At 43.8% G+C, this 11,361-nt stretch overlaps 1 protein-coding gene across 8 annotated transcripts in view; it reads left to right on the forward strand.

The window, feature by feature from the left end:
• Window positions 1-11,361, forward strand: part of CSNK1A1 (casein kinase 1 alpha 1) — a 54,461-nt gene that overhangs the window by 24,924 nt on the left and 18,176 nt on the right. For 2 of the 8 annotated variants that reach the window (XM_075600948.1, XM_075600955.1), the window contains 4 exons: window positions 1,412-1,495; window positions 2,285-2,391; window positions 3,139-3,287; window positions 4,442-5,958. In XM_075600948.1, the coding sequence (XP_075457063.1) occupies window positions 1,412-1,495; window positions 2,285-2,391; window positions 3,139-3,287; window positions 4,442-4,461 (360 nt within the window). In that variant the 3' untranslated portion in view covers window positions 4,462-5,958. Of the gene's footprint in view, window positions 1-1,411; window positions 1,496-2,284; window positions 2,392-3,138; window positions 3,293-4,441; window positions 5,959-11,361 lie in introns of those variants that run through there. The other 6 variants (XM_075600949.1, XM_075600956.1, XM_075600952.1 and 3 more) reach the window with 5 other exon arrangements.

Consider the following 11,361-nt stretch of genomic DNA (forward strand, 5'->3'; position numbering starts at 1 on the left):
TCCCCTTGTTAATGGCCATGCACCAATAACAGATTGTGCATGATTCAGAAATACAGGACGATCTCCTTTTCTGTAGAAAGGTGGGGGTAAATAGCCAAATGAATGTACTTTTATTTAAAGTCTTTCAGTGCTTGGTCGCTGAAGTTCAGAGGCAAGTTAAAGCATTCAAAAATAAGAACATGCTGTGTTTCCAATGGGATCAACACTGCATTATCATTGCATGCTGAATGGGTTGCAGATTGGTAATCTTTGTTTTGTAAAGCTACCCTTGGACAACAAGTCATCTGCTAACAAAACCAAATCAATAACATGACCTGCTTAATTATTTTTATTTGGCCTCTGGCTGTAAGGGAGAAAAATTGGATAAGACCTTGAAGCAGTTCCACCCCAAATATGGAGCTTGTTAAAGCCATGACTCCATAAAGGCTGTATTTTGGAGTATATATTTGTTAAACTAAAAGGTATTACAACAGCAGTAATTAGAACAGTTGCAATGTAAGTTGAAACATCTCCCAGTGCCAAAATTACAGCAGTAACATGCAGTCGAGTCATTGGGGCTGTTCCAACATCCAGGAAAATCAAATATAAAACGTTTATACTAAATGTAGTAGAGAAAATGTTTGTGCACCCTTACATCTTTCTAGCCAAAAACATTTGACTACATTTACTGAAATGTGCTTACTTAAGTACCAGACTATCCTTCTGCCCTAAGAGGTTGTGAAAGAAGTGAAAAGCAGCATGTTTTTGCCCTGCTTTGCCGCCTCTATCTGCCTTATGCTCCACACTGCTCAAATATATTTTAAATGTCTTGTGTGTGAAGGGAGGTGTTTTAAAGTGAGGTTCTTCAGCTCTCACACGCTGATTACTACTTGAAACAGACCTGTCCTGCTTCTGTTGCTAATGGGTACATTTGACTTTGGATCAGTCTTCCTGATTTGTTGTAATTAAGCAACTCCCTTATAAAAGATTAAGCTCTTGTCAGATCATGCATTATATAATCCGCATTACTTGATGCAGCATGCTTAGTGGGACTGATCAGGAATACTGGCTGCATCCATCATCCTAAGTGTGCAAATGCTTTTTATTAGAAATTATTGGGTTAAATACATTTAGTTTATACACTAGTGTTTACAAAGCCCTCTGAACCCCTCTGCTTTGACACGTAAACAGTAATGAGTTTGATCTGCTTAATGCCAGTATAAATAAATAAGTCACAATACCAGATTGACCTTTGGTTCTCCCATATTAAATAATTTTTGTTCTGGTGTTTAACCTCTTGCATTTTGGAAATAGTTCCCAAATTTATCAGTGTTTCAGCAGGGAAAGGGTCAAAAGTAAATTAGGTTTTTATTTGAACTTGTCTTCCGGCTTAATCTGGTATTGCACAACATTTTTATATTGTGAACCACATGTTCCGCAGGCTGCAACAAAGAAGCAAAAGTACGAAAAGATCAGTGAAAAGAAGATGTCCACTCCTGTTGAGGTGTTGTGTAAGGTGGGTATGTGAGCATGGCCAATGCCATGGACTATACTTAACCCCCACAAAGTATATGATGGAGTCTTATGTTCAACTCCAGTGATTCTTCTCTCCCCCCCCCTTTCTCCCACGTTCCCAAGATATTCACAGGTAAAGTTACTGGGTTTATATCTCCAGGGAAAACAAAATGGCGGTCTCTGGAGGACCCTTCACTGATTTACAGTCCTTGTGAACAAAAGAGGGTTATTTGGTGGGTTTGCTTTAAAACAAATGTAATATGCCAAAAGAAGCTTGTTGTGTATCTCACTGGGCCATTCTGTTTTATCATACAAGTACAAAATACAGAAGTAGGCACAACTCAAATGTTGTTGTGCTGAAAATTGTTGCTGTCTGTGATAAACACTAGTATTGTCTAAAATAACTTGCCCAACCCAAATACATTATGGCTAGACAGATCTATGTTAAATCACAATATTTGCTCCTTTACTGCAATACAGTTTATTACAAAGTGATGATGTTTTTAATGTTTTAGTCTTTAGTACAGGTTTCCTATTCTGTTACACCAGATGACTGAGTGGTTAAATTGTACCCTGAACCTTGTATGTGTAACTGTATACACGTATGTATATGGTCATTGTGCCAGCTGGGTATGGTAACGTTGAACCGTAATTAGTTGCGTCCTTACTCTTAAATCAGAGGTATGTAATATTAACTTGACATAGCAGCTGCTTGCTAAAAATTTACCTTGCCTTTTCCTCTAAACTAAACGCTGCTCACTTGACGTATTTTTTCCTTACCCTGTTACAGGGATTTCCTGCAGAATTTGCCATGTATCTGAACTATTGTCGTGGCTTACGCTTCGAAGAGGCACCAGACTACATGTATCTGAGACAATTGTTCCGTATTCTGTTCAGGTTGGTGTCTCCACATCTATCTCAATAGTGTCTTCATACCTATAGGGCTTACACTGTGTATTGGCAATGCTTCCAGACAAAGGAATTCCCAGGAACTTTAGCTTTGATTTTACTGACCCTGGTGCTGAGATTAAACACTGTCTGCAAATTTCTGGTAGCTTTATAATGTGTTTGACGATTGTTAAATTAATGAACATTTATATGGTTATATCTAGTAACCTGGCTTACTGGCTTCTCGATTTAAAATGTTGGCAACCATGAATAATACTCATTAATTTAAATCTCACATGAACTACTGCATGTAAGTGAGCTCTATCTGCCTGCCAAAAGCATAATATGCCAAGAGGCTGCTTAATCCCTGAACTCTTTAATCCTACTGCGTTACTGGAGCTTGGTAACCATAAAATCCACTCAAAATGTACATGCTAAATATAGTAGGCAATGTATGGCATGCAACTAGTACACAGGGTTGTAATTACAGAATGTATGGCAGGGGCACAGGAGGCTCCAAATTCCACTGGATAAAGCAGGCTTAACTTGATTTTGGTTTACTATTTGTTTAACTATTACTTGATTAATACTGGAAAACATATTTTTGTATATTATGACAATGCTTGTCTATAGTCTGGTACATGCGTTGCATAATGGGATGAAGTTAAAGGCATTACATTATTATGGCATAACTATGTTCAGTCTAATACTTGGAATTTCTAATCAGAGTCCAAATCTTATTCCATTCTCTTCTAGGACCTTGAACCATCAATATGACTACACATTTGATTGGACAATGTTAAAGCAGAAGGCAGCTCAGCAAGCAGCCTCCTCCAGTGGGCAGGGCCAGCAAGCCCAAACCCCCACAGGCAAGCAAACTGACAAATCCAAGAGTAACATGAAAGGTTAGTAGCCAACAACCAAGGGACGTTGCAGGGAAAAAACAAAATACCTTTAAATAAAATTAAAAAAAACAATTTGGACATTCACAATTGAGTGTTAGTTCAAGGAGGTGGTAAAAATAAATTTGGCTAAAGAAAAAAGTACAAAAAGGTACAACCCAAAAAAGACGTCCTTGGAAAATTTGACTACTAACTTTAAATCCAAATTTCCTTTGTATATTTTTATATCAAAATCATCTTGGGATGTTGGGTCATTTAACAATTGCATCTTTCTCATGCATTAACCCCCTCTTCCAATTCCTGGAAACAGGTTTTTTTTTTTGGTGGTGTGAATGTGGAAGCTTGTCTCAGTCCACATTCCTGGACCTAACACTTCAAGGATTATCGGGGGCTTGGCCTTCCGCTCTTGTTTCAATTAACTGAGCAATTATTACTATTTTGTGTTGCAGAGGGGATCTGTAACATGTTGCAGGCCCCTTCAGCATCAAAAGGCTAATGGTGTGGTGGGTTTTTCCTCTATTCTGCAAAATCAATGGAAAATTGTGACGTCACACAATTGGCTACATTTAAATAGCTGTGATGTCTAACGTGAATGTACATACAGTACACTTCATCGTTGCCTGCAATCTTAATTTTTCCAAATTATAGTAAAAATTAAGAATTTGCTCAGCCTCCTTATTGCCCCATAAGCATACTTCAACAATGTACCTTTAGTGGAGTATCTGAGTACTGTTGCCATGAGTACATTAGCTGTCTCATACATTTTGGATCCCCCAGTAGCTTGCATAGAAATTAAGAGGCATGTGAACCAAAACTGTTCACATTACTATATATTAATCTGCCATTGAAACTACTGTCCTTGATACATGTCACAATTTTCCACTTTGTGCCGTTTGGCTGCTTTGTATTTTGACCAGTAATTGGTCTGCTTTTCTATCATTTATTGATACTGGATGCTCCTGCTCTGCAATGCAGGATCTGAATATTTGTATTTTCTGTTTTGTTTTCTGTATTCTGTATTACTTCCCTGGTGTAACAACAAGTTGCCCACTCCTATTCTCATTCTTCAAAGCCTTCCTGTGTGTTTGTTAGGCTAGTACACAGTTGAGGATAATCATTGGCCTGGAACACCATATTTAACATGTTGCTGCCCACAGATCTGCCACCCTGCCGGTGAAGTACAGTGGAATTGGCCGCGCAAGGGGAGAATGTTGACATCTGTCCCATGGCGGGGGATAATGCAATCTTTGGTCAGCAGGTGAAGAGGCAAAAGCCAGTCACCAAGGATTCAGAAGGGGACAATAAATGGCTTGAAACCAAACATCCTTATGGGACAATGCACACAAAGAATAGCAGTCAACATGTTCAAATGTGGCAAATAACCAGTATTGTGTTCTGTAAATCCCTAGAACATAGCTGCTTTGCTTCTTCCACCGCTTTAGAGGACAATAGATATTATATAAGCCATTTTGCAATCCACCCAAATCTGTATAGAAGACATTTAAAGGCCCTTATGAGAATGGAAATGAATTGCTATTTTTCTTTTAAAAAGTGACTTTACTGTAAGTAGTTTACAGACTAGTTGCTATATGGTGGAATATCTAGTAGTGGTGCATACGCCCGGCAATACCAACGAATATAAAGGGTGTTTTGTGGATTGAGCATGTTTTCTACTTCACTTCAGATAAACTTTTTATAAGAGGTAATTCAGACTGTTTGGGGCTGAGCTTTCCATACTTCTTGCCAAAGGTAGGGCTTGTAATAACTGCTTTCAGGGTCACAATTACCCATTTTCAGACTGGATGGTTGTCTTCCTTCTGTTTTGTCTGATTGCCGATTGGCCAGCATTGTATTTAAAAACAAATAAAATGCAGAGGCCAGCAGCCAAATAAATGCTTGTTTGACAGGTTCCGGAGCCAAGTTTCTGTGTGGTATGGGTATAACTTGTGTGAAGGAGGCAATCCATGAGTCTGACACGCCGGCATCAGCACAAGTGGGATGTACTCTGCAAGGCATTTTCTGGGCTGCCTCTCGCTGTACTCAGCTAAAATGACAAGTAGTGTCTAAAAGAGGCGGGTTTTAGCGCGCCCCTGAAAAAATGTAAGAATGAGGTACATGTTACTGTTGTGTAATTAGGAAAAATTATTCTTGGCAAATATTTAAATGCACATTTTAAATCTCTGTGCACATGCTTTTGCATGGCTTCCAATGGACAGAGAAATTATTTGGCAAACGAGTAAACTGTATCTCGGAAAGAGCATACAGATATGAAGACCTTCCCCCCACCCCCCCTGCATAAAGAGAATGTTTGTTACTGTAAGAACTTGTTCTACTGTTGAAAATTAATTTGAAGAGCCCTAGGTGGAATTTAGACTCTTCTCCACACTTGCCTCATGGCCTTTGTATGCTTTAGTAATGTAACTTTTATCCTAGCTACCATGTTTGTTAACGCTCGTGTCCATGGGTGCAGACAATGCTGCCCTTGCATTATTGATAAAAAGATAATGCTCTTCCAGCTCAGTGCAATGTTTGCGCACAGTCAGCCACTTATGACTGTTCTTTTGCTGGCAGTCTCTTGAAACACTCTGACAAAGCGCTTCGTCGTGAAATGCGTTAGAGGATCCACCAGACCTCTACTGTAATGCTCTTTTAATAAAGTATCCACGGTCACATTCTCCAGCCTTGCTTAACTTTTTTTTGGCGGTGCACAGATTTTTTTTTCCCTTTGTTGGAGAGTTGTATCTTGAAAAACTTGATTCAGGCAAAAACACAGTTTTCTAAACTTGTATTACTGTAAAGGAAACTAGCTCTTTAAGTGAGCAATTCAAATTTTAAATGTCATTACCCAGAATCCCTGGTTGCAGAGGAAGAGCTGTATGCAGGGTGTGCAAACTTCTTGAGCTGCGCCCCCCTGCCCAGGAGCCGCAGCGCAGCGTTGGTGCACGCCCCCCCCAATAACTTAGCGTCAAATGACGTCACGGGTTTGACGCTACGTGATTAGCCGTGTAATTTAACACGCGTTGCCTTGGAGACATGTGACATCACAGGGTCTGCGGCGGCAACATGTGGCCGAAGACATGGCAGAGAGCAGGTAAGTGAGTTACAGAGGTCGCACACCTCCCGTGGCATTTTATTTAAATGCCGTGGGGAAGAGTGTGGGGCCTTTGTAGATACCCATGCCTTCCCTAGAAATTCTCCCATGCCCCCCCCAGTTTGCGCACCGCTGTGCTAAGAGATCATTGGGAAAGGCAGGTCTGTGAACCCTTTTGAAGACGTGAATGCACCCACAAGTGCTATTTTTATTTGCTGTACTGCAACAGGTATTCGTCCCTTTTTTCTCCCAATAACTGATTAGACCCAAAAGGTCAAAATAGTTCTGTGAGCAGGTTTACTGGCAATGTACTTCTTTAACCCAAGCTGTGCTGAAAAAGCTGTGTAATGTGGCAGGCATAAGCTTATAGGGAGGGGTTTATGTTAAAAATGGATATGTAACAAAACGTGACAGTGCTCATTTGCATGTCATTACCCAGAATCCCTGGCTGCACTGAAAGCATTGTATGCTAAGATGATGACGAAAAACAGGTTTGTGGACCTGTCTGATGTGAAATGTTCTCAGAAGTGGTATTTTTATTTGCTGTACACTGGTGAAGGGTTTTGGTCACTTTTTGACTCCATAACTTCTTTTGTGCCACGTTTTAGGTAATAATTTCTGGGTGATCTACAAAACTTGTTTGTTACAACACTTGTGATCATGCCTTTTTTTATTTTTTTATTTAAGTTTTACAGGGATAAGCATCACACTTTGTTTGGACATAGACCACCTCAAACCTTTATGTACAAGGGTGACTAGTATGGATGAGGTTAAAGCCACCTCTATTCTGCAGACATGGACATTTCCCAACAGCTTTGAAAAACGTGCTGAACACGGACCACAGAATCTTGTAATTAATAAAATATATACTTTGTGAGACATCTACCATTTTAAAGTTTTTAATATTTTGTCTTCTGAGAAGTGTTCTAGTTTTATCTACTTGCCTTTGGTGCATTCTAAAATTGGTTGCATGTCTATTTTAAATCCTTGTTCAACATGTTCAAGTCAAACAGCCTGTTAACTCCAACATACTAAAGGGAGTTAATAACCAAACTGGAGCAGGGCAGTAATCGTCTGTGACACATTGAGAAGTTTGCTCTGACACACCTTGACAAGGAAGTGATTCAGTATTTCTGCATTTGTCTGATACTCCCTCTATAATCCTGATATGGCTGTATTCACTGGAACAGTGTTGTAAGGATTTGGCTCCTTATATGGCAAGCGTTCAAAAAGAAAAGGCTGTTTTCTGAGTTTCTTATAGGCTCATGGTCGCCATGTATCTCGAACTACACAATTGAAAACTGGTTAAGCCATTACTTATCAATATTTTCTTAAATTGGTCCCGTAGTAAGTTTTCTAATTTTTTTAAATACCCTTTAGATGAATTAGGTAATGGATCGGAGCAGGTACACTCCACAACTGCTGCCCGGTGTGGGTAGGAGGAGAGGCGGTAGTGAGGTGTCTCTCCCACCGCAGACTCGTTCTTCTATCCCCCAAGCTTCTTATACCCCCTCCCTCCCCCATCCCCCACTCCTCTTATACCCTCTGCCCCCCGGAGCGCTGCTTACCCGTGCCGCCCTGGTGATGCTCAGGTCCTTAATCACCTCAGGCGGCTGCTGCCACACACAGACAGTGACACACGCACACAGTGACACACACACACACACAGAGACAGTGACACACACAGAGACAGTGACACACACACAGAGACAGTGACAGTGAGATACACACACACACAGAGAGAGACCGTGAGACATACAGAGACCGTGAGACACACACACACACACACACACACACACACAGACAGTGACACACGCACACAGTGACACACACACAGAGACAGTGACACACACAGAGACAGTGACACACACACACACAGACAGACAGAGACACACACAATAAGCCCACCTCAGCAAACACACAAAAATAAGGCCTCTCCCCCCTTGGGGTGGGTAAGGTGCCTGGGAGGGGGTATAAGGGGGCATGTGGGTTACCTGGGGCCCGTGGATGGGCTGCTGGAGCTGCATAGGTAGCCAGTGCAGCTAAGAGACTGGCAGGCCCTCGGAGCCTAAAGGGAGGGGCGGAGCCTAAGGAGACGGCATTACTGGGGGAGAGAAGGGAGGGGAGCAGTGCTGTAGGAAGAGGCGGGCCAAAAAAAAAATCTTGGCAGAGTGACAGCACGGGCAGCCAAACGGGAAAGGGGGAGTTTAAAAAAAAATTTTTTATTTTTTTAAAACCATTCTTGCAGGCCGGCTTCCCGGGGGCCGGACCAAATTACTTCGCGGGCCTTATACGGCCCGCGGGCCGGACGTTCCCCACCCCTGCTTTAGATGAATTAGGTAATGGAACACGGTAAAATACAGATGTTTCATAGCTACCGAAGTAGCCAAGAGAAGATTCCCAGCGTCCAGGAAATGCAGTGGATAACCGATCACTGCATTCGGCCTGCCACGAGAAAGCCGCTGTCCAACACTTGGCTTTCACACTACCTCGGTGTCGCCGGGGAAAAAATTTCACCTCTACTATGGCTCTAGTATATTTCTGGCTACATCTGTATGTATGAGTTGTATTGAGTGACAAGTGTTATGGAAGATGTTGACAATTTCTATAAGGCACGTTTATCGTTTGTGTCCTTTATGGTGGAGTTTGACTGCTCTTGTTAGAGCCAGTAGTTTTTTAAACTGTTTTGCTTCAATTAGCATAATGCTGCTGACCAAGCAATATCCTACATGTGTTTTTTTTTTTTTTATCTGCTACTAGCTGAGAGACCCGGCGTTGCCCGGGAGTCGCACTGTTTCTCCCCCCCACCCCCCCCCCCCCCCCCCACACACACACTGTCCCCCCTCCCCCACACACACACACTGTCCCCCTCCCCCACACACACACACTGTCCCCCTCCCCCACACACACACACTGTCCCCCCCTCCCCCACACACACACACTGTCCCCCCTCCCCCCCCCACACACACTGTCCCCCCCCCCTCCCCCACACACACACTGTCCCCCCCCCCCCCCCCACACACACACTGTCCCCCCCCACACACACACACACTCGTCCCCCCACACACACACACACACTGTCGCCCCCCCCCCCCCACACGTAGGCCGCGGCCTGTAGAGGGTCTGCGGTTGCAGAGGGAGATCTGTGGCGTGCGTCCCGGTCCGCGGCCCGTAGAGGGTGTGCGGTAGCGGGAGGGAGATGTGTGGCGTGGTGGGCGGTCCGCGGGCCGTACAGTGAGGTAGCGGGAGGGCGATCGGTGCCGCGGCCTGTAGAGGGTCTGCGGTTGCGAAGGGAGATCTGTGGCGTGTGTCCCGGTCCGCGGCCCGTAGAGGGTGTGCGGTAGCGGGAGGGAGATGTGTGTCGTGCGCTGGCGTTCGGAAGAGCTCCGTGCGGGCCGCTGCCGAAGTGAGTAGGTAGCCGGTGGTGATGTTGTTTAGCGGGAGATGGGAGGGGCGCGGTAGCGGGAGGGAGATCTGTGGCGTGCGTCCCGGTCCGCGGGCCGTAGAGGGTGTGCGGTAGCGGGAGGGAGATCTGTGGCGTGCTGGTCGGTCCGCGGGCCGTACAGTGTGTGAGGTAGCGGGAGGGCGATCGGTGCCGATGGTGTTTGACTGTAGGCCGCGGCCTGTAGAGGGTGTGCGGTTGCGGAGGGAGATCTGTGGCGTGGACCGGGGGGGGGGGGGGAGAGTTGGGGGTGGGCGAGGGTGGTGTTTTGAAGAGGCAGTCTGCAGTGTCTGCAGTGTTTGGTGTTGTGTGAATGTGTGTGTGTGCAGTGTTTGGTGTGTGTGTGTGTGTGTGTGTGTGCAGTGTTTGGTGTTATCGTGCGTTGTCTGTAGGTGTTGTGTGTAGCTGATTCTGTACCTGATTGGGCAGTCTGTGGTAGCAGACGGTGAGGGTTTTGATAGCTGTGAAGCGTGGCCCCAGAGCAGTGAAGGTTGTGCTGCAAATGCAAAGCGTTCCCAAAGCTCAGTGAGGGGTGGGACAGTGTGGAAGTATTAGCTCAGTGAGGGGTGGGACATTGTGGCATTGGTGTTGGACGCAGGCCAATGAGAGGTGTGCGGGGGCGAGCATGGCCTGAGCCGGAGTGACAGGTCCAAGGTCCTATGCGATTGGCCCTTGGGACGCAGACATACAGTGCTTTCTGAAATATATAGTAGATGAGAAAATACTTTTTGCATATTTTTTTTTCTATAGCAACCATTTACAAAGTCACATCCCCTTCCTAGTCTGAAACAGGTTCTTGCATACCCCTTTTTGTAGCCCTGCCTTGTCTAGCAGTGCACCAATTGTATCTAGTGACTGTCTGATCACATTATCTTCCACACAGAACTTTGCATCTTTGGTCCTCTACTGCTGCACTGACAGCCATTTAGTGAACCCTCAAGCCAAATCTTCACAGATCAAAAGGCAACTTGGCTAATTAGCATTGTGTGGAATGTTTTAATCCAGATACCAAAAGGCAAACATTTTTAAAATAAAGGGAGCTTGGACTGCTGCTTTAAAACGAAAAATCGCTACATTCATGATCGCATCTGAAGGTTGCCTATACATTGACCAACTTAATATTGATGGTGCTGTGCAGCTTTAAAATTAGTTGAGCTGTTTCAAAGCAGTTTCATGATATTGAGTTACATAGTGATACTGATGCATTACGTTATAAGGGTAGGTCTGAGCTCACCTTTTAATTCTGTTCTGATAAAATAGTTTTGGAGGTGTTTGGCCCCTCCACTGTTTCAAAGATCCTTGTCAATTCTCCAATTGACATAGGAATAAAACACTTAAATGTGAAGTTCACTCTGAGAAGGCGGTGAGTGTGACGGACAAATGAGAAATGTATGTATGACTTGTGCACTCACAATTTTTCATATGTAATGCTATGGGAAATGTATTTCTGTTTTGCCAACTTTAATTTCACATAGTCACATATGGCATAAAGGCTTCTTTCACTCACTCAATTCACATTTAACATTTCACAATGTTTAGTCCAC

The sequence above is a fragment of the Ascaphus truei genome, chromosome 5, assembly GCF_040206685.1.
Source record: "Ascaphus truei isolate aAscTru1 chromosome 5, aAscTru1.hap1, whole genome shotgun sequence".
NCBI classification, from domain to species: Eukaryota; Metazoa; Chordata; class Amphibia; order Anura; family Ascaphidae; genus Ascaphus; species Ascaphus truei.